General features: G+C 43.6%; 1 protein-coding gene across 2 annotated transcripts; it reads right to left on the minus strand.

Annotated features, from left to right (window-relative positions):
- Positions 1–24: 24 nt before the first annotated feature.
- LOC120452581 (serine-rich adhesin for platelets) lies at positions 25–16782 on the minus strand. 2 transcript variants are annotated; one of them, XM_039636866.1, is made up of 4 exons: positions 16656–16782; positions 863–6461; positions 385–796; positions 25–312 (listed from the first exon to the last, which is right to left on the minus strand). In XM_039636866.1, the coding sequence occupies exons 1-4, from the start codon at positions 16780–16782 to the stop codon at positions 25–27; spliced, it is 6426 nt and encodes a 2141-aa protein (XP_039492800.1). The 2 variants fall into 2 exon arrangements, with proteins under 2 accessions (XP_039492800.1, XP_039492799.1); XM_039636865.1 differs by having other exon boundaries at positions 382–796.
- Positions 16783–21075: the final 4293 nt, after the last annotated feature.

Here is a 21075-nt window from a genome sequence, read left to right on the forward strand (position 1 = left end):
TAAGTGAATCTAGACTAAATCTAATTAAATGCGCATGCTGCGGCGTCTATGGCCAATGTTCAGCCACTCCAGCGGCACGTTTCCGCCCACATTGTAGGTGGTGGGGGTGCAGTTGGGCAGCTTGCGGGCGTGCTCGCATCGCCGGCTCACGTTCCAGTAGGCAAATCCTTGTGGACAGCGGTTGATCTGTCCCTCGATGCGACCCGTCAGCTCCGAGAATCCGCACTTGACGAACAGCTGGCCGCACTGGTCGTTGTTCAGCGCAAAGTGACCCTCATCCGGGCAGAGGGGATCCGTCGTGCTGATTTGTACCTGATGATGGGGAACATTTAAATTGTATTATTTTGCATGGAATGACTAGATAGAGATAGAGATACTTACCACATTCTGAAGTCTTGTTTCCTCGTCAAACAAGTTGGTGGTCCTCTTCATATCCTTGGAGCACTTGTCACCCGCCGGAGGCTTGCCACAGCTGCAGGACTTGTCTTGGTAGACGGTTCCATTGGGGCATTGGAACACTACGATGTTGAGGTCGTTACTATCGGCACTTTCACTGCACTGATAGAACATGCCGCACTTCTCCGGATGCCGACGGAATCCAGTGGGGCAGACGTACACATTCTGTCCTGGACCGGTTTCGGGGCAGGGAGCGGAGGTGTTGGTACCGGGAGTAGGATTCTCTGTGGTGGTAGGGGACTGCGTCGTTGTGGATTCTTCCCCAGATATGGTCGTAGTTTCTGGCTTGGGTGATGTAGTAGTGGTTTCAGGTGTTGCAGTGGTGGTTGCGCCAGAAGTAGTGCTTTCTGTGCTCCCAGAAGTAGTGGTTTCGGGGCCCACTGTGGTGGTGGTTTCAGGAGAAGATGTGGTGGTGGTCTCAGGAGATGATGTGGTGGTGGTCTCAGGAGATGATGTGGTGGTGGTCTCAGGAGCTCCCGTTGTGGTTGTTTCTGGGGCCCGCGAAGTGGTTTCTGGTTTCCCAGAGCTGGTTGTACTCTCCGTCGTACCAGGCTCCGTAGTAGTTCCTGGCGTGGTCGTTTGTCCAGAGGAGCAATTGCCAGACACCTGATCGGCGTAATTGCAGGTTTCGGTGGACGTGTCCCAAACAGTTCCCTTACCGCACTTGAAGGCATAAACCTGATACTTGCCGTTTTTGGACGCATCTACACAACGGTAATAGCGACTGCAGTCCTCGGGATCTGGGAAGAATCCCTCCGATGAGCAGTTATAGTTATGCTGTGGTTCCGGCAGAAGAGTGGTTACTGAACCTTCAGATGTGGTGGATGTTGGACTCTCCGTGGTTGTAGTGGGTTCAGGTTTTGCTGAGGTTGTGGGCTCTTGAATGGCGTCGGTGGTTGTAGGAGGTAATGTGGTCGTGGTAATAGGTTCGCTGGTGGTTGTTGGCTTATAGCCCGGAGTAGCGGTTGTAGTTTCTACCGGAACAGGTGTGGTTGTTGGGTTATAGCCCGGAACGGACGTGGTTGTTGGATTGTAGCCCGGAATACTTGTGGTGGTGGGTTCTTGAGTGGTCGGCTTTTGAGGATACTCGGTTGTAGTGGGTTTCAGGGGCTTCTCTGGAGTGGTAGTTGGCTTTTCCGGATATTCAGTCGTCGGTTTCTGCGGCTTTTCTGTTGAAGGTTCTTCAGTGGGTTTTGTTATGGGTTTTGTCACTGTGGTGGGCTCATCCGTTGACTGTGGAGTGGTGCTTCCGGGATCCTTGGCCTCTTCACTTGGGGTTGTGGTTATTGGTTCAGCGGGTAACTTCGAGCACCTCGGTATATTCTCCATGTAGTCACAGGTCTGAACATCTTCGTTCCACCCCGTACCCTTGGGACATGTGAAATTGTACTTCCTGTAGGAGGCTCCAGCACTGATGCATCGGTAGTATTTCCTGCAATCTTCGGGATCGGCCATGTAACCCTCACCTGTGCATTCCGTGCCCGCTGGCAGTGGTTTCATAGTGGTTGTAGACGGTGGTTGAGTGGTGATTTCCGGGCTTGAAGTTACGGTTGACGTTTGAGGTTCCGGAATAATTGTTGTTGTAGGGGTTGCAGCTCCTGTGGTCGTAGTGGGGGGTAGTCCAGTTGTTGTAGTCGGAGGTAAGTCAGTTGTAGTGGGAGGTAAGCCAGTTGTAGTCGGTGGTAACCCAGTTGTTGTTGTCGGAGGTAAGCCAGTTGTTGTAGTAGGAGGCAACCTAGTTGTAGTAGTAGGTGGAATTTCGGTGGTTGTAGTAGGAGTTGTTGAAGTGGGTGGTAAATTAGTCGTGGTGGGTGGAGGTGTGGAGGTCGAGGACGTGGTCGATGTTCCATTTGTTGCTGGCTCACAAGGTGGTTTTGAGGTGGTACTTTCAGTGCCAGTATTGCAATTGTTGAAATTGTGGTTGCAAGTCTGCAGATCCTGATCCCAAACGGTACCAGATCCACATTGGAATGGAATTGGGGTAAAGCCGCCTTTGTTGTTCCTTACGCAGCGGTAGAATTTGGAGCAGTTACTGGGGTCAGCCATAAAGCCCTCCGACCTACATTTGCCATCCGTATTGGGTAACTGAGTAACAGCAGATGTTGTTTCAGTGGGTGAAGCTGTAGATGAAGAATTAATTGTGGTTGTGGTTGGTCTGGCAGTCACTGGACGTGAGGTAGTTGGCGGACCTGCAGGTCCCGATGTAGACGATGGGTCAGAAGGTCTGGAAGTGCTTGCGGTTGTGGGCCTGGAGGTCGTCGGAGTGGAAGTTGTAGGTGGAGCAATACCACCGCATTCCTTTACTGCCCACGCATGGTTGCAGGCCTGCAGTTCGGCATCCCAAACAGTGCCAGGACCGCAGCTGAAGGGTACCATACTGAAGCCACCTCTGTCATTATCGACGCAGCGATAGAACTTGGCACAGTCCGTACGATCGCCAATAAATTGTCCATTAACCTTGCAGGTTTCAGAAGGATTTGGTTTGGATGAAGACGAGCTGCTGCTAGAGGTGGATGAACTGGAGGACGATGAGGATGAACCTTGATTATTGTTATTGCTTGATGATGATGATGACGAAGATGAGGATCCATTTCCAGACGAGTTTGAACCAGAAGAGGAGCCACTATTGGAGGAGGAGCCTTGATTCGATGAGCCACCGTTGGAAGAGGCACCACTGTTTGAGGTTGAACCCGTACCCGTATTGGAGGAGGAGCCACTGCTGGAGGATGTACTGGAAGATGATCCTTGGTTAGATGACGATCCCTGGTTGGAAGATGATCCTTGGTTCGCAGAGGAGCTAGTCGAGGAGCTGCTGGTGCTGTTAGACGAACTTCCATCTTGATTCACCACCTTCTTGCATTTAAGCGGCTTGGTCTGGATCTGATCAGGATGGTTGCAGCTGTTGGCCTCAGGATCCCATAGAGTGTTTGGTGGGCAGGTGAATGATACTTTGGAAAAACCGCCCTTACCATTACCCACGCATCGATAAAACTTGGAGCAGTTCTCGTTGTCAGCCAGGAAAGTTTCCTCACTCTCACATTTCTCTGCCGGCTTAAAGGGTTTTTGTGTGGTGGATGATGAAGCTCCTTCAGTAGTAGATGATGATGTCTGGTTAGACGACGACGATTGATTGGAGGAGGATTGATTCGACGATGACTGGTTAGACGAAGAAGATTGATTTGAGGATGATCCCTGATTGGAAGATGATCCCTGGTTGGAAGAAGATCCCTGGTTAGAGGAAGATCCCTGGTTTGATGATGATCCCTGGTTAGAGGAGGAACTCTGATTTGAGGATGATCCTTGGTTGGAAGATGATCCCTGGTTAGAAGAGGACCCCTGATTGGAAGATGATCCCTGGTTAGAAGAGGATCCCTGATTGGAAGAAGATCCTTGGTTGGAAGACGATTCTTGGTTGGAGGACGATCCTTGGTTGGAGGAGGATCCTTGGTTCGAAGATGATCCCTGATTAGAAGAGGAACCCTGATTGGATGATGATCCCTGGTTGGAGGAAGACCCCTGGCTTGAGGATGATCCTTGGTTAGAGGACGATCCCTGGTTGGAAGATGATCCTTGGTTAGATGATGATCCCTGGTTGGAAGATGATCCCTGGTTAGAAGAAGACCCCTGGTTGGAGGATGATCCCTGGTTGGAAGAGGAACCCTGATTGGAAGAAGATCCCTGGTTGGTTGATGATCCGCTACCATTGGCCATAGCCTTGCATTGCTCCTTTTGCACATCCGTTGGATGGTTGCATCCCTTCGTATCAGGATCCCAGACCGTTCCAGGGGAGCAGTCGAACGGAACTTTATTGAAGCCACCGCTGCCGTTCTCTACGCAGCGATAGAATCGGGCACAGTCTTTCTTATCGGGCAAATATGTTTCCGTATCTTGGCAATCTCCATCGGGATTGGATGGCTTTATTTGAGTGCTCGTAGAATTACTGTTTGTGCTTGAGGAGCTCTGATTGCTGGATGTGGACGATGAAGATGAGCCTTGATTGGAGGACTGATTGTTCGATGATCCTTGGCTGCTTTCTTGATTGGATGATTGGTTGCTGGACGAGCCTTGATTGCTGGAAGATTGATTGCTAGAAGAGCCTTGATTGTTAGATGAGCTCTGGTTGCCGGAAGATTGATTGCTAGAAGAGCCTTGATTGCTAGAAGAGCCTTGATTGTTGGATGAGCTCTGGTTGCTTGAGGATTGATTGTTGGAAGACCCTTGATTGCTTGACGAGCCTTGATTGCTAGACGTTCCTTGATTGCTGGATGAGCTCTGGTTGCTGGAAGATTGATTGCTAGAGGAGCCTTGATTGTTTGACGAGCCTTGATTGTTAGATGAGCTCTGGTTGCTGGAAGATTGATTGCTAGAAGAGCCCTGGTTGTTGGAGGAGCTTCCACTAGATTGCTGTCCAGAGTTGTTACTACCACTTGACGAGCCCGATTGAATGTTGCATTTCTTCTTTTGATCCTCGGTGGGTAGATCGCAGACCTTATCCACTTGGTTCCAAACGGTACCGGGACCACAGGTGAACGGCACTTGCTCTAATTTTCCGTCCTTATCTTGGCGGCATCTGTAGAATTTAGCACAGTCCTCTTTATCAGGGATATAAGTGTTTTCATCCTCGCACTCGGTGGGCACGGGTTTATTGGATCCACTGGTGTTTTGGCTGCTTGAAGAACTCTGATTGCTGTTGGAGCCGGAAGATTGATTGTTGTTGGAGCTCTGATTGTTACTGGAGGACTGGCTGCTTCCAGAGCTCTGATTGTTGCTGGAGTTTTGATTGTTGCTAGAGGATTGGTTGCTGCCCGAGTTTTGGTTGCTGCCCGAATTTTGGCTGCTGCCGGAGCTTTGGTTGCTGCCAGAATTTTGAGAGCTTTGGTTCTGATTGTTGCTGGAGCTCTGGTTACTGTTTGAGGATTGGCTACTTCCGGAACTTTGACTGCTGCCGGTGCTTTGGTTTTGGTTGCTGCCAGCGTTTTGAGCGCTTGAGCCTTGATTGCTGCTGGATGTGGAGCTAGATTCCTGATTGTTGCTAGATCCCGAACTAGACTCCTGATTGTTGCTAGATCCCGAACTAGACTCCTGGCTATTGCTGGACTCCGAACTGGATTCCTGATTGTTGCTGGACGTGGAGCTGGACGACTGATGACTGCTGCTGGACGTAGAGGACTCTTGGCTTGAGCTGGAATTGGATGTCGAACTGGATGTGGAACTGGAGCTTTGAGAGGAGTTCGAGGAACTGGTGGACGAGCTCTGCTGACTGCTGGCGGTAGAGTTCTGGTAACTGGTCTGCGACGACTGTGTTGACGTTTGGCCGGCATAATAAGCATCGTTCTGTGGAGCAGCTTGATTGCGGCATCCTCCGTTGGCACGTACGTCAAACATATGGTTACAGGACTGAAGGGACTCGTCCCACGCCGTGCCATCTGAGCAACGGAAGCCGATTTTGTTATAGCCTCGGCCGTTCGAGATGCAGCGATAAAACACGGTGCAGTCGCTGGGATCGGTCATGAAGCCATCATCCCGGCATATTATGCCATCCTCCTCCGCTGATCCAACGGCGCGCAGGGATGAGGAGCTGGAGAAGGATATGACAGAGACACCATTGAGACCAGCCAGACCGTAATTTGTGGGCAGACGGTGGGTCGACGCATATGTTCGCAGCTCATTGGCCGCAGGTGTGACGGCCAGGTTAAGCATCGCATTATGGTCATCCTGTCCGTAGTCGTCCTGCTCCCACTTCTCCATGCTGCCGCCGTCCACCTCGTTCACCTCGTTCGCCTGGTCAACGCACTCATCCCGCCCAGCCATCGCTGGTGGCAGACACATGCGCAGGGTGCGGGAGAAGACCGCGTCCTCTGGACAGGCCAGGAGGTAGGGTTGGATGTATTGCCCCGAACGCCGCTCACAGCGGTAATAAATCCGGCAATCGTAGTCGTCCGCAAACAGACCCTCTCCAGGGCAGTAGAAGGCCACGTCTGTCTGGTCCATCGGCGATCGAATGTCTGTAATGAAGGTAGTGAAATGTCGTTAGTTTTGGGGATTTTAAATTGCGAGTTTTAAAACAGTTAAGTGGCCTAATTCAGTTTGAGTATTCCCTTTTACAATTGCAGAAAGTAAGTTTGTTATTCAATCCCTTTGAGAAGTAGAACAATATAATCCTAGGGTGCGAAGAGTTTATGTTGCACTTGATTGGATTCAAATTGAAACATAAAACAAATCGAATTGACACTTTCGAACAAACACAATAAATTGAATAAACCTTCATTTGCGTTAAATGAACTATTATGTGAAGTAAAAAATGCACTTCTGGCCTGTCTCCAATTTGTTTTCGAAACGAAGAGTATCAATCTGCAAATTAGCATACTTTTTATTTGTTTAATATATATGGCCAGGCAATTTGAAATCGCCCGCTGGAACAAACCATTGAACTGAAACTTCCTGTCACAAATTCTGCCGGCTGCATATATTACATACATATACATATGTATGTATGGATGTTTGTATAGATATAGTACTTGTATGTCGGACACAGCTATCTACATATATTTTGCTCAATTTCGTTTGACATTTTCCGCGCTCGTCTTTCGTTTTTCGTTATTCGTTGCGGGATTTTTCGCGCTGTCAAAATAAAATTGATAATTTATTGTCATTCAATGTGCGAGAGTCCTCTTTTTCAATTTTTTGTGTTGTTCTTCTTGTTGTTGTTTGGCGGTGGCATACGCAGACTTTGCCTTCCAATAAATTTAAATGCATTTATGGCCGTTACAGCGGAACAAATTCATTTTGAAAATGAATTGTGAGTATGTGTTTTTCCTTCTACATGTTTTTTTTATCCAGCTCTACAGATTTTTGCCAGCTCTTTTTTCAAGTGTTTGGGCTGTGAACATTGTAAATGCGCGGCTTAAAATTAGAGCTTTTCTAGGCATAAATTCCCATCAGTCAGTGCCTAATATATTTGATTTCCTTTCCCTTCCTTCCCTTCCCGCTGCGATTATCAGAGTGTGTGAGCCATTGGCCAATGCTTTATGGCCAGAATGGTCGTAGGCCATATATTTCTTATGAAAATTGCCAAATTTAATGGCCATAAAATTTAATTATAGCAAATGTGGTTTGGCAGCAAGGGATAGGGAATATTTCTTAGGGGAGAAAGTGTGTCAGATTGATGAAACATTCCGTGTTAGGTGGCGAGCAGAAAAGGTTGCACAAATGGAAACTAATTTGTAATAAATTGATTGGAAGAACTATCTGGTTAATACAAATAAAATCTGAAGTATCAAATTCTAGAAAAAATAATAAGGTACAAGTGATAATTACTTTTGTAATTGTCATTCCATAATGATAGTATATCAGAATCATACAAATTAAAGTAAATAAAGTAACATCTTCAAAAACACTTTCGAGGATCATTTAAATAATTAAGTTCCTACTAATTCCTTATGACCCCCGGTATTTACACGCCCATTTGCAACATTGGTAAAGCGCTTAAATTTTACATGTAACCTTTTGCCCGACTGCAGCCGAAAATCCAGCAAACTAATTTAATAGAACGCCTCACAGCACACGGCTCTTGGTCCGCTGCCCCCTTGGCAAACAAACATAAAGTTTCAATTTGTACACGAAAGCCCAAAAATGCTAAACCCATTACCCAGATGGCGGCGAAGGATGGAGCATGGAGCACGGAGCATGGAGCCTGGAGAATGGAGCGGTGAAGATGTGTGTGCCACCAAGGATACCGATGCCTCGAACTCCGCCGTCCTCGAGCGTTGAGGGAAAATTGACCGTTTTACGATTTTAATTATATATGATGTGTACTTTAGAACTTATGCAAAATGAAACGAAGGAGGAGGGCGCGGCAATGCGACCGCAAAATTGTGCGTTCCAACCCGCCGGAAGCCCCTCTACTACCCACATCCATATATATATTAAAACATACATATGTATGTATACTGTGTACAGTAGTCCCTGGCATCTGCCAACCGGGAGCAGGCGTAACATGGTTAGCCACAATCTGACCGCAGAGCATGGCCGCAAATAGTTTCGGATATGCCATTGCCATTGCCACCGGCACCACTCACCACCGGCACCACGCACCACCCAAAAACACCCATTAAGCCGCCCAAAAACAGGCACCCCTCCCCGCTTCCATATCCTACATGCCCCTTGCATTAAAATTTCAATTTTCAACATTTAAGCACGTTACGGTTTACGAAAATTTAGTTATAAAAGCATTCATTCACAAGTACACGTTCTGCACTGTGTGCACTGTTGGTCTTTTTTTTGTACAGTGTAGGCATAATTTTCGTGGGTCAGCCAGATGGCGAAAATGACAAATAGTGGATCCCATTTTTCACTTGATTTTTCCTTGGTAATTAAATATTTAGTGAGCGGCTGGTTTGTGCGGTTTTACGCTTCCATTCGCGACTGGCTGCCATAGAGTTTGCTTCGCTGAACAGGAATGCTTGCAATTTCCATTTTCATTACATAAATTGAAGGCTTTCTAAATGACCAACTGTAGTCCTGCTCTTAATAGTTGATTGTTTTGGAGGTTTCACAAAATGTCAACTGGGGCCGTTTGAGCGTTACATTGTCGCTTTGGGCTGTTTCGTGGTCGTGTGTATTTGTTGCAAGCAGTCGCAATGGTCCTTTAAATTAAATTAGTCATTAAAAGTTTAGTCATTATACTCAGTGCCGGATGCTGCGGCCTTGTTTTGATACCACCACCGCAGGGGTTTTGAAATTTAACTGACTTAGATATGAACTAAAGGTGTGAAAAAGGGAGTTGGTGAGAATATGGGTCCACTTTGGTCGCAATTATTAAGCTAACTTTTATAACTTTCTATTTCCACATACAAGTACAAGTCTTTTTTAACTCTTAACAACGTTTGAATAAAATTTAGTTTTTCACCTAAATTTAAAAAATTGTATATAATTTATTATCTATTTTTTTAGAGCTTTAAAGTCTTTTCTCTGCATGAGTTTTTTAGGTTTATTTTCCTACTGAGCATGTATTTACTGTTTTTCGATACGAGCTCTACAGCTTAGCATCCGTCTAAATGATTTTACAGACATGATTCCATTACTTGGCTAAGAGGGCGCCATAAAAAGGGGTAATTCGAATGTCAGTTAGCAGCCTGACATTAGAAGCTTGTCGCATCCTTTAATATCCTTAACTCCATGTCTGTTTTCTCCATCTGCTCTATCGCTATCCATCCGTCCCACTCCAACTGGAAAACTCCCGAGGGCTTTGTAGTTGCAAGTTGTAAATATGATATTTGGATTTTTGAGCTCTCGCCCATCGCATCGTCGGGCTGGCAACTCGGTAATTTCATTTGCCTCTGGTGGCATTTTACGCCTGTGCCGTCGTGTTGAAACGAGCGAGTGGACGTACGTGTTGGCCGGATAGTCCGGATTCCGGACTCCGGAATGGGGATATAGTGGATAGCCGTATTTTCATTTCAAGTACATGTTTATGCCACGCCCATTTCATTCAGTTCCGCCTGCTCCGCTCAAATTTCATGGTGGCAAATGACCAGCTTCAGGAAATTCAATTTATTATGCAGCCTGACAGTTTTTAGCCATTCTCTCTCTAAGATGACAGCTTTTTCTACTGCTTCAGCGAATGCACTGCGAAAAAATCCATTCTAGTCATTGGTAGGGAAGCTTAGCATGCTAATGAAATCCTGAAGTATTCACTATAGATCTTGGTCCCTACCCTTTAAACTCACATGAAAAACCTTAAATATATACAATCATAATATAAAGAGTTTCTTTCAGTGCTCTACGGCTTCTTGTCCTGATCCTGTGCGACTGCTTTCTGACAGCTTCGGTGGATGAAAATGAAACAGAAAATAAAAATGAGTGAACTTCGCGCTAATTCTGGCATCTGTCGGGCTTCATTTTGGAGTCTCCTTTGAGTTTTTTCTACTTCAGCACCGATTTCGAATGCGATGCGCCAGATGCATTTGAATTTCGCGCTGCGCTGCGCTCGAGCAAATTTTAATATTGGCAACGTCCTTGAGGACATCGATTGTTCGCTAGGATTTTCGCTTTGGCCAGCAGTTCCAGTCATTACTCATACGCAGCGTGTGACACAATCGCCACTATGCATTATTCATGGCGATGCGGCTGCGCTGGATAAACTTGTCGCAGAAGCTGACGACAGCTGGCAGTAAAATGTTAAATATTTAAATGCCTTTTACCACCCGAAACCGACTTTTCCCCCCCCCCCCCCCCCCCCCCCCCCCCCCATCTCGTAACTATCTCGTTGGGAATTGCCTTTAACTAGGAGCAATTAATTTGAATTTGAACTATTTAGAGGCACCCGCAGCACTCATGGCGAGAAGGCGTTCCAAATGGGAGGGTGGGTCCCCAGGACCTGCCATCCTGCCGGTAAATTAAGCATAAAGCGCTTTTAGTTACAATCACGTTCGTCTCAATTAAACTACATTAAATTCAATTAGCAGGCAACAGGAACACGAAATGAAAGCAACATTGTCATTACGGTTTCAGGCAAAAGCATCTAAGATACACTGAAAAACTGAATTTTATAACTTATATAAAACTTATGGATCGAATTCACTGTTGCTCCTTTAAGGCAAGGCTGTAATACTTACTTAACTTATTTAACCAGACAACTTGAATTAGAATTATATTTGCTTTATTAAATACTTTCATACTTATTTAATTAAGCCAGAGCGTTCAATTTGCCACAATTTGAGTCTGTTACAATTACCTAAAATACTTTCCGTGCAGTGCAGCAACTATAAGAGCATCGTCTTCTGGCCAGGAAGAAAGGAGTCAAGACGCAGGACACAAGACGCAGGACACAAGACCGAGGAAGGTGGAGGCAAAAATCTAGCGATGGCCTGACTGACAATTGACTTTCATTATTTCTTACATTCCTGGCTGCATTATTGAGGCCTGGTGCTGGGCATATTTGACAGGACGAAGGAGGTCCTTTGTGGAGCGCAGGCTCTCGGAGGCTCTCGCAGGCACTGCTGCCGTGCCGTGTTAGTTTCCCAGTGTAATTAAGTTTAATATTTAATTTAATTGCATAAGGATACACGCACACAACTACAACGAAACCGGTACCCATAAAAGCACACGCGCAGAGACAATGTTGGCCATTTCGCTACTGCTGCTAACTGAAATTATGATGAAAGCAGCAGCAAAGGCTTTTACAGTGCTAAGTGGGGGCAGTGGGCGGAGTTACAGAACTCGTAAGGTGAAGGTCAGTCCATGGCTTCCTCGAAAGTGGAACGTGCCCGTCTTAACTTAAGACGGGACTTAACTGGGTGTCCGGTTATCCAGTCCTTTCGGCCAGTTACTAGTCACTTGGCCTGGCCAAGTTACTTCATTTGCCACTGCTGACCTCCTTGGGGCTGCATTATTATCACTGGAGTTTTCCTGCCCGACTTATATTATGTCCTTGCCATGGGATTATGGCGTGTTAGCAGGTAGTTCGTGCCCTCCACCTGCCCTAAAGATATATAGGCGTATATATAGCGTTGATCTGGCGGTGAGGTGGTCATGTAATGAATTGTGTGCCAGGCAACCTGATGTTTTGTTTGCTGCTCAATTTGCTCAGACAGTTAATCACATTGCGTGAAAGCTAATGTCATTAGGAGGCCTTCGTGCTCCGCTTACACACCCACATACTTTGTGTTCCTCTCCCAACGGGCATAACGAATAAATTTGCCATCAAGTTGTGCTTCGATATGCCTCAAATTTCGTGGCCTTAGCGGAGTTACATATTTATCTGACCGTCATGTGGGAAAATTGGTTGCTTTCATTCAGTAATACAGACTCGTTTTAATGGCTAATAAGTTGCGTACATTTACTCGGCTTTTAAAGCAAACGAAAGTTTTCCCCCAGTTGCCTTCAAGTAACCGCACATATGCCAAAGAAAGCCCCTACTACGAAACAATTGATCAACTTTCCAGCTATTGTACTCACATATCGGAGTAGGCCGACACCCTTTCGAGCCACACCCCTTTTATGCCCATAGTTTGGCTACACTGCAACAATAGCCCCCGGTTATTGGGCGTATAAAAAGTTACATATGTATGGCGCAAATTTAGTTGCCAATTGGGGGAGTGTGTTCGCCTGGCCCCGGGCTCCTCAATTAATTTCATTTAGGGAGTGCCTGAGTGGCGGAGTGGAGGAGTGGTGGAGCGGCGCACAAGGAGGCCCCCGGCTGTAGCTAAACACATCCAAACAAAAGAGCCAGACACACACAATATTTTCAATTAAGCTGCTGCAATACCAGCAGAATAATAACAATTACAACATGTGTACGAGCACAGCTTAAGCGGAATGGTTTAAAGGAAAGGAGTCTGTGGTCCTTTCTGGGAAATGGCTTTCCGTTCGCAATCCGTCGTTTTTGGATGAGAGCAATGAGCCAAATTAAAAAGCTGCTCTATCCTTTGTTTTATATTAAGAATTTTTTTTACATTAAGAAAGGAAAGGACACTTTTTCTAAATACATAGATCACCTGAAGAGAAGGTCACGGATCTTACTTCCCAAACTTGATATGAAACTAAATCATTGCATTTTGTTCAAAATTCACCACTTTAGCTTTGTTCGAAAGATAACATTTTTCTAAAACATCCATTACTGAAACGCTATACTTCTTTGCACATTTGGTGACAAGTAGAAACCCGTGTAAAATTTCAAAGTCCTCGGTCCTTTTAGCTCTGTTCAACGTCAACCAAGAAACAAGCCACAATTGGATGAGGGAAATAGGTGATGGAGGTGTACATATCGTATGTTCAAGAAAGTGAAGACGCTTGTGCCGAAGCAATTACTGAAATACACGACAAGGGAGTGGGGCAAAGTTACATTGAGTTCTGTAAATGAATTGCTGACAATTAGTTGAATTTGTTGGCACAGTCAGCTGTGGCAAGCTGGAAAACTTGGAGTGCGGCAATCAAAGCAGCTGCCGCTGATGAGACCCCAAATCCTTGCCCACTGTTGCGGCAATTGGAGTTCTTCTTGTCCTGTTTATGGTTATATCAGAGCAAACTTTTTTATTGCGTTAGTTTTGTGCCAATAATAATAAAACATACCAGTGTAGACCAACGGACTAGTGGATCATTAGCCTAATTTTATGTGACACTCAGGTGGTTCAATCAAGGTTGTTTATCAGAAAACAAATGAAAGCGTATACCTATAAAAACTGTTGCCCAATTCTAAATGCATTCCATGCTTGACTTTTCTACAATTTCATTTTATTTTCTATTCAGCCATGCAGCCTTGCAAGTATAAAATTCAAATTGAGTTTGAAGAGCTGTAGCTCAACACTTCCCATCAATTAAATATTTACGTTCCTCGAATAGGTCATTAACATTCATTTAGCTGGCAAAACAATGCCATGAATAAACAATTAAACGTTTCGACTGTCCAAGGCAGACAGTGAACTTCTCGCGAAGAACAAAAGCACCACACTTGAGAACTTTACGGAAGTGCTTTTATTCGCTACTTCTCAGAAAAGAATAGAATCGCAGCATCTTGGGTTTCAAAGTGGACAATCAAAGAGTCAACAATTTTCTATAAAAATGCCAACAGCCCGTCGCAAATTGCAATTCAAGCTATGCACGTGTTAATTATTTATGCCCCTATTCCCTACTCCTCGTCCAAGAGAAATTCCACGCACGGTGCGATAAATCAGTTGGCCATAGGAAGCTATCGCCTTGTAAATTCCACCACTTGCGCAGGAAAAGAGTTCCTCGAATAAATTATACAAATTATTATTTAACTCCCAGCTGCACAAACGACTGTGCACTGGGAGAAGTTAGTACAGAGAAAGAAACGTATCTTATACTTAAAGGAATATATTAAATAAATATTTAACTGCGTATTCTGATACCATTTTAATTTAATGATGAGTTTGGGGGGTATCAATAGATCACAATCCCTTTAATAAATATAATAATAATAATATTTAAATATTTATTTTTTGTTCCATGTCCTTCTTGGCATGTGACTGGCTTCTTGGTCTGGTCCAAAGTTATGCACAGACAAATCGCTTATTTAGATTAGAGCTGACAACCGAAGTGGGGGAAATCTTCTGCAGAGGCAGCCAGAAGAACGCAGCTCCAGAACGCAGGCGCGGATACATAGATTCAGATACTTATATCCGCAACTGGTTGCAAGATCTTCATTGCCCTCAAATTTCAGGTTTGCTTGCGTTGCTGAAGGAGGCGTGTTTATGTTGTTCAACAGGCTAACAAACTGTCTACTTAGGTTAAGCGCAGCTAGGAAGTAATTGTGGGGCGAATCCGCTGGAAACCGGTGATCATTTTCAATTAGAGACCCCATCGTGGGGCGTGATTTAGAAGCTGTTGTGGGTAAGACGGTAGCTGGATTCCGATTATGGGATAAGTGCGGGAGCATCGTTTATAAAGCCAAAGCTAACGAACCAATGACTCGAAGCACTTTGCAGATTGTTGTTAGATTAGCGTTCGTAATAAATGAGGCAGCTCCTTGATGGAAGGAGCCGGTGTTGTCTAGACTTGTGATTGCCAAACAGCAAGTTGAAAGTGGAAACTCTCTACCTGACTCGGCGCATTTGTCATAATAAAATTAGCATTTGCCTGGGTCAACAGGAGACGCAGGACAGCAGGATAGCAGGCCAGAGACACAGGATGCAGAAGAACTGGGGGTGGCCGCAACGGCAAAACTTATCACTGTGTTGACAGACCCGCCGACTAGAAAAGGAAGCAAATGGACAACCTGGAGGTCCTCCCGTGAAGTTGAGACCCTTTTGAAAAACAAGCCACTTTCTTTGAATAGCTTTCAGTGTGGGCAACAACTAGTAAGATAAGTAAGTATATCATTTTAAAAACGTTCACCAATTGAAGTGCCTATAAAAGAGCATTAACAAGTCGTTATCAGGGGACACTGCTTAATTTATTCCCTGTAAGTGGGAGGATGCGAAATCGTTGCCTGTCTGGCCGATAAACATTCGAGTTGCCCTTACAAAATATTCACGAAATGACCAATTCAATTGGAACTCTATTAGCCTCACTTTCGATTCCCTACTTGTTCTCGATTCGCTTTAAATGGCCAAACAAATTGCATTGAATCCCTCAAATTCGCACAAAACTACAAAATACTTCGACTTGCCAGCGGCGATATTGTGCTGACTAAACGGAAAGAGTCCGGCATGTAAAGCGAAATCAAATCACGTACAGTGTCCGTTCCGTTACTGGCCAATATCTGCTGACCAAATATCACGCAGCTGCAACAAATCAAAGAGCCAAATTCTGGCGACCGGGCGCACCGACTGCTGGTTCAAGTGCTAAATAAATTGAAAATTCTAAAATTTTAATAAAAATTGTCGCAATATTGCAATAAAATTCTCATGATTGCCAGCCGCCCCTTCTTCGATTCTGGGAAATTCTGATTTTTAAATCGTTCACTGGTATCACGTGCAATTCTTTTCCACCGTCAGCTGCAACACCGTTTGGATAAATAGATATGTACATATGTATGTACATATGTGTCGTCTGATTTTTTTGACTCGTCACTTTGTGCATTTTAGTTGATTTGGGGATTTCGTTGAATCAGTTTTTGGCTAAAATGCGGGTGCAAATTTCATTTCGTGGAATGAAGATCCCGCTTTCGTGTGATTTGATACTGATACTGCTAGCAAGTTTTTCTGAATATCATTGTCCTTACACATAACTAACTATCTAACATGAATTTTTCTTTATAGGGTCACTTGTAATTTAGTTCTTTATATATAGTATCTTAGGATTTGATAAAATGAATATGCAATTCTATAAGAACTAATAAGTTACGGATTGAATTATTTCTCTTTAAAAACCTCTGCCCGCGATATGCAATGATTTCTTGCCCATGCCCGTAAAATAAATTTAATTGAATTTTACGCCGTTTTTAAAGCGCAACTATCAGATTAATTAATAATATTTATGTGCGGTATTCGATGCACACGCCGAAACAAGCGGAAGGCATTGTTTGCCCGTTCGATTTTGACAGATACATAATTAGTTTTTGTACACCATAAGGCCGCAGGTGCCGTGGTTGTTTTCATTTGTCGGATGCACCCGACTATATAGTATACGTATGTATAAATATCGCTGTTTTTTTAAGCCACAAAAGCTATCTGTGCTGGCGCATTTCATGCGATCAAGCTGCGAATGAATTTGTATAAATGTTTATGGATATTTACCTCGGGCGGCGGCGGCGCCAATGCAAAAGCCGAATAGCAGCAGGCGGCAGAGCCAACTGGATGTAGATGTGGATGTCCTTGTCGCCATTTTGTCGAGCTGTGAAAATGGCGGCGTCTTTGGCGCCATTGCGTTTCCGCTTTGCCAAAAAAATGTCACAACAGCTGCAAAGAGAGTGTCGGAAAAAACGGATATAAGTGTTGAGATATTTGCTTGAAATTCCCTGTCCCGGGGCAAAACAGTTTGATTTCTAAGCGCCACTCAGTGAATTCAACGGAAAACATTTACTTTCAATTAGACTTGGTACTCTCCACCGAGTCTTAAGTTCCCGCACTTCCAGGCAGCGTAATTTTTCGCACCATAAAACTCAAATCAATTTCGCTAATTAGCAAATGTCTCGCGTAATCAGAGAGTGTCTCTCGTAGGAGGTGACTTTGTACACTGCGCAGCAAAATAATTCAAAAGTAATATATTTAAATAATAAGTGCTAAGCGGAAGGGAGAGCTGAACGTAAGTTCGTCTCTTTTGGTATTCATTAGAATTACTATTCTCCAACGGAAAATTCATCGTTATTTAATTTCTCAAAAAGATTTAAAACATTCTATAAACATATATTTTTATGAACAATTTGAGAAGGAGGTCCCTAAAGGAATTTAGCTGCAATTTTCTTTGAAAACCGATAAATTATATTAGCTTTTGTAGAGTGAGAAGCAGGGTGCATTGCATGAGGAAATGTCCCCATTTTCACTTCCATTCCGCTACAACTTTTTTCACCCCCTGAAAGCCATCTTCACGCCTCGTTCGGTTTCATTTCCACGATTTCCATGCTCACATTCCCTCGCTTTTGTGTCCGCCATTTAATAAGTTAATTGTTACTGCTGTTGCACTTTTGTCGCTTTTGAATTTATGATTAGCCACAACCGCCGAGCGCTGCAATCAGAAGCCAAGTATTTAGCGCTGCTCAAGGACTGAACCCCCAAGATATGCCCACTCACTATCCATTCACTGCCCACTCACTGCCCACTCACACTACGTGTCCAGACCACCCATTGCACCACCAGCCATTTGGCCGACCATTTTGAGTTGGCCAAGTTTACTTTAAGCCAGCAGTGACAGTGCCACATAAATGTCAACTGCTGCGGTCCTGCTGCGCTTTATGCAGTCCGACTTTTATGCATTTCTAGTGCTTCCCCTCCGATACGATTCATGGCTGCCAAGGACTCCACATAGTCCTGTTTCGCCGTGCCGCAGGACCCCATCCCACCACCATCGCTTCTTGACTCGTCCGAGTCATTATTGTCGTCTGCTTTTTTCACTGGTCGCTGTAACTGCTGCCTGACTTTGTGTCAACTCCATAATTATAGTTTCTGCCATTTTCTTATAGTTTTCGTAACAACAAAAGTTTCAATGAGCTGGGCACAGTGGTCTTGAATTGGTTGAGGATGCTCAATAAGTATGTTTTTAACCTTTTTATTGCGACTAATACTATTTGTATTTGAGCGTTACTTTACAGCGTAAGTATTTCAAATGGGAAAAAATAGAAATACTGATGGCTCTAAACTGTAGAGCTTTATGGATTGTGATTGATGATAGGAATCCTCTAAAAGGTTTAACAATTTAGATGTCCCAGTGTTATTACCGTTACCTGGTATTCCCCTATTTCTATTCAATTTCAAGTGCATTCTGCTTTTGTTTAATCTTAATGGTTCTGAAAATTCTTATTCTGCACAGCGTCCACGGTTATAGAACTTAAAGTTGCACTACATGGAGTGTGGCAGCAGCCATACACATAAAACTGCAGAGATTCTATTAACCCAAGAAATTATGAGAAATGAAAACTTATTACGAGAAGTCATTAAAATTCAAAGAATTAAAACTTGAAAAAGTAAAACTGAAAATGAAGCAAACCCAAAGCCAAAGCGAAAGCGTTGTTGCCACCGATGTTGCTGCTTCTGCTCTCTCTCTATATATGTATAATATATATAGTAATATATAAGTTTGTGAATCGGGAAAGTCGGGCAGCCGGACAAAAACTGTCGACGACTTATGACAAAGCCAAGGGGTGGGTGGGGATAAAGAAAAGGCAGTGCCTGCGTCACTGGCAGTGCATTTTCCTCTTTTCAAGTTTCAACTACTTGGGCGGCAAAGGAAAGTCATAATTGTTAATGGGCTTTTGGCTTAAACGAGTTTTTACTGCGCTTACGAAAATGCCTCCGCACTGCGAGTGTACGAGTATAATACCGAATGCTGTTTAAGTTTTAATTAGATTTTTAATATCACCGAATGTGAAATATGGGCGGCGCAGTAAGTTAGATTAAAAAACCTCTTTCTCTCATCTGATGGATGTTAATTCATTTTTTGTGCGCAATTGCAGTGTGATTTTTTGATATTCAACCTATTTATTATCATGTTTTTCATTGTTTGTTGCCGATTGTGTCCTGTTTTTGTTTCTTTTAATGCACGCCTGGTTTAATGAGCCGGCTATTAAGGCGCACCATCATTACGCAATGTCAGTTGGCGCTTTTATCAATGTTTCCTGTCAGTTTCGAGAACTTTGCGCCGCGTCACGACGTCACGAGTGTCAGCGCCAGCGATTTTCATATTCACTCTGCATTTTTATCAGCCATTTGCCGACTCATTAAGCCAACGTCAATGCTACGCCGACCACCTCCCATTATTTCCCCCGGGCCATGAATCTGATTCTTCTTGATGATGGCTTGGTTGCATTTAAAAAACGTCATTGCCGATTGAGTTTTACGTGCTTTTAATTGACGTCGTCATGTAATGAAATTTAATTTATACTGCTCGCCATTAATAGTAATTCATACCGATGCCCAGCAGGAAGATCTTATCTTTGGATATTAAAAACTTTCAGCTTTAACTTTAATAGTTTAATAGTGCAACTCGTCTTGTGGTAGCTACAACCATAAAGACTTTTTAAATATTAAATATTTGAATTTATTGTAATTTTCCCCTGTGTAGAGAATCTATATCTCAACTTCACTTCAGACAACTGGACATGAATATGCAGCACGTGAGCCGACGATGGAGTGCAACGCATTTGTAATCGCACCCTTTTATATTATATATATATAGGGTGTTTTTTTTAGAGGTATAGAACTTTAAATTGCAATAAAACAACGATGGATTATTCGATTGACATGAATTTTATTGACATGAAAGATAATCTTGTGGCATTACATTTTAAATATGATTTCTGGCATATGACCGCCACGGCTGGCTCGGATGTAGTCCAATCTGGACGTCCAATTTGCAATGACTTTTTCCAATATTTGGCCGTATATCGGCAATAACACGGCGAATGTTGTCTTCCAAATGGTTTAGCGTTTGTGGCTTATCCGCATAGACCAATGACTTTACATAGCCCCACAAAAAGTAGTCTAGCGGTGTTAAATCACAAGATCTTGGAGGCTTATGAAAAATCGGGAACAACAGCAATCTCGTTTTGGGCCCATTCGACGAATCTACGCCTTGCTTGATGATCGTTTGGTTTCAATTCTTGCACGAGTTGGATTTTGTAAGCACGCATGACGAATTGCCAAACCAAACTGAGAATAAATCACTTGACAGCTGTTAAATCGGTCGCCATCTTGAACAGTAATGCCAACTTAAAGTTCTATACCTCTAAAAAAAACACCCGTTATTTAAATGTATTTCATATATATCTTATGTAAAGTGTGCGGCGGAACAATATCAGCCATCGAGCATGACAGTCAAGTGCCGGACAACTTGAAAATTGAATATGCACTCGTGTTGTCTATTAACTAGTTATGTGATGTTATTTCAGCTTGTTCACATTTTCCTTTTGGAATTTTCATTTCGAAGCTACACCAATTTTACATTGTATGCTTACGGAATAATAAAATAATAGTGGTTAAAAATGGTATAACATATTACTAAGATTCTGGAACTGGTAACTTGTTTAAATTGGAATAATAATGAATCGCTTTCTTTTAATGACAGCGATTGTCATAAAATATAAATATATTTTTCTTTGCATTTACATATTCTTTAACTTATTTCTTGTGTTAAATAAAAGCTTCGAACAATCTCGATATGCATTAGTAAACACACTCAGTTTCAGTTGGGAATGCAAATGAGAATGAAGCCGAAACAAGTTTTGACCAATAAAATTAAGGTGAGTTTAACAGCCAATTAAGGCTTAAATACTTTAATGGTCAAACATTTTTCTGGCCATTTCGGTCAATTCTGACTGCGGTATTTTAAAGTCGCGTGCCCGCAAAAATATGTACATGTGATAAAAAGAATGAGTGGAATGCAAACAAAGACGAGGGAATGAAATCGGTTGTCACGATTTCAATGAAAATTAAAAATCCCAGCATGCAGTGAAACGATGGCCAAAAGCATTTTAATTAAAGTCGACCGACCAGCGCCACAGCG

The sequence above is a fragment of the Drosophila santomea genome, chromosome 3R, assembly GCF_016746245.2.
Source record: "Drosophila santomea strain STO CAGO 1482 chromosome 3R, Prin_Dsan_1.1, whole genome shotgun sequence".
In the NCBI taxonomy this organism is placed as follows: Eukaryota; Metazoa; Arthropoda; class Insecta; order Diptera; family Drosophilidae; genus Drosophila; species Drosophila santomea.

Excerpts from the sequence above, each read along its gene's own strand:
- LOC120452581 (XM_039636865.1), bottom strand. The coding sequence starts at position 16,782 with ATGGCGCCAAAGACGCCGCCATTTTCACAGCTCGACAAAATGGCGACA. Across the intron at positions 6,462-16,655 it reads TGGCGCCGCCGCCGCCCGAG|ACATTCGATCGCCGATGGAC; the intron begins GTAAATATCCAT and ends CCTTCATTACAG. Across the intron at positions 313-381 it reads AAACAAGACTTCAGAATGTG|GTACAAATCAGCACGACGGA; the intron begins GTAAGTATCTCT and ends CCCCATCATCAG.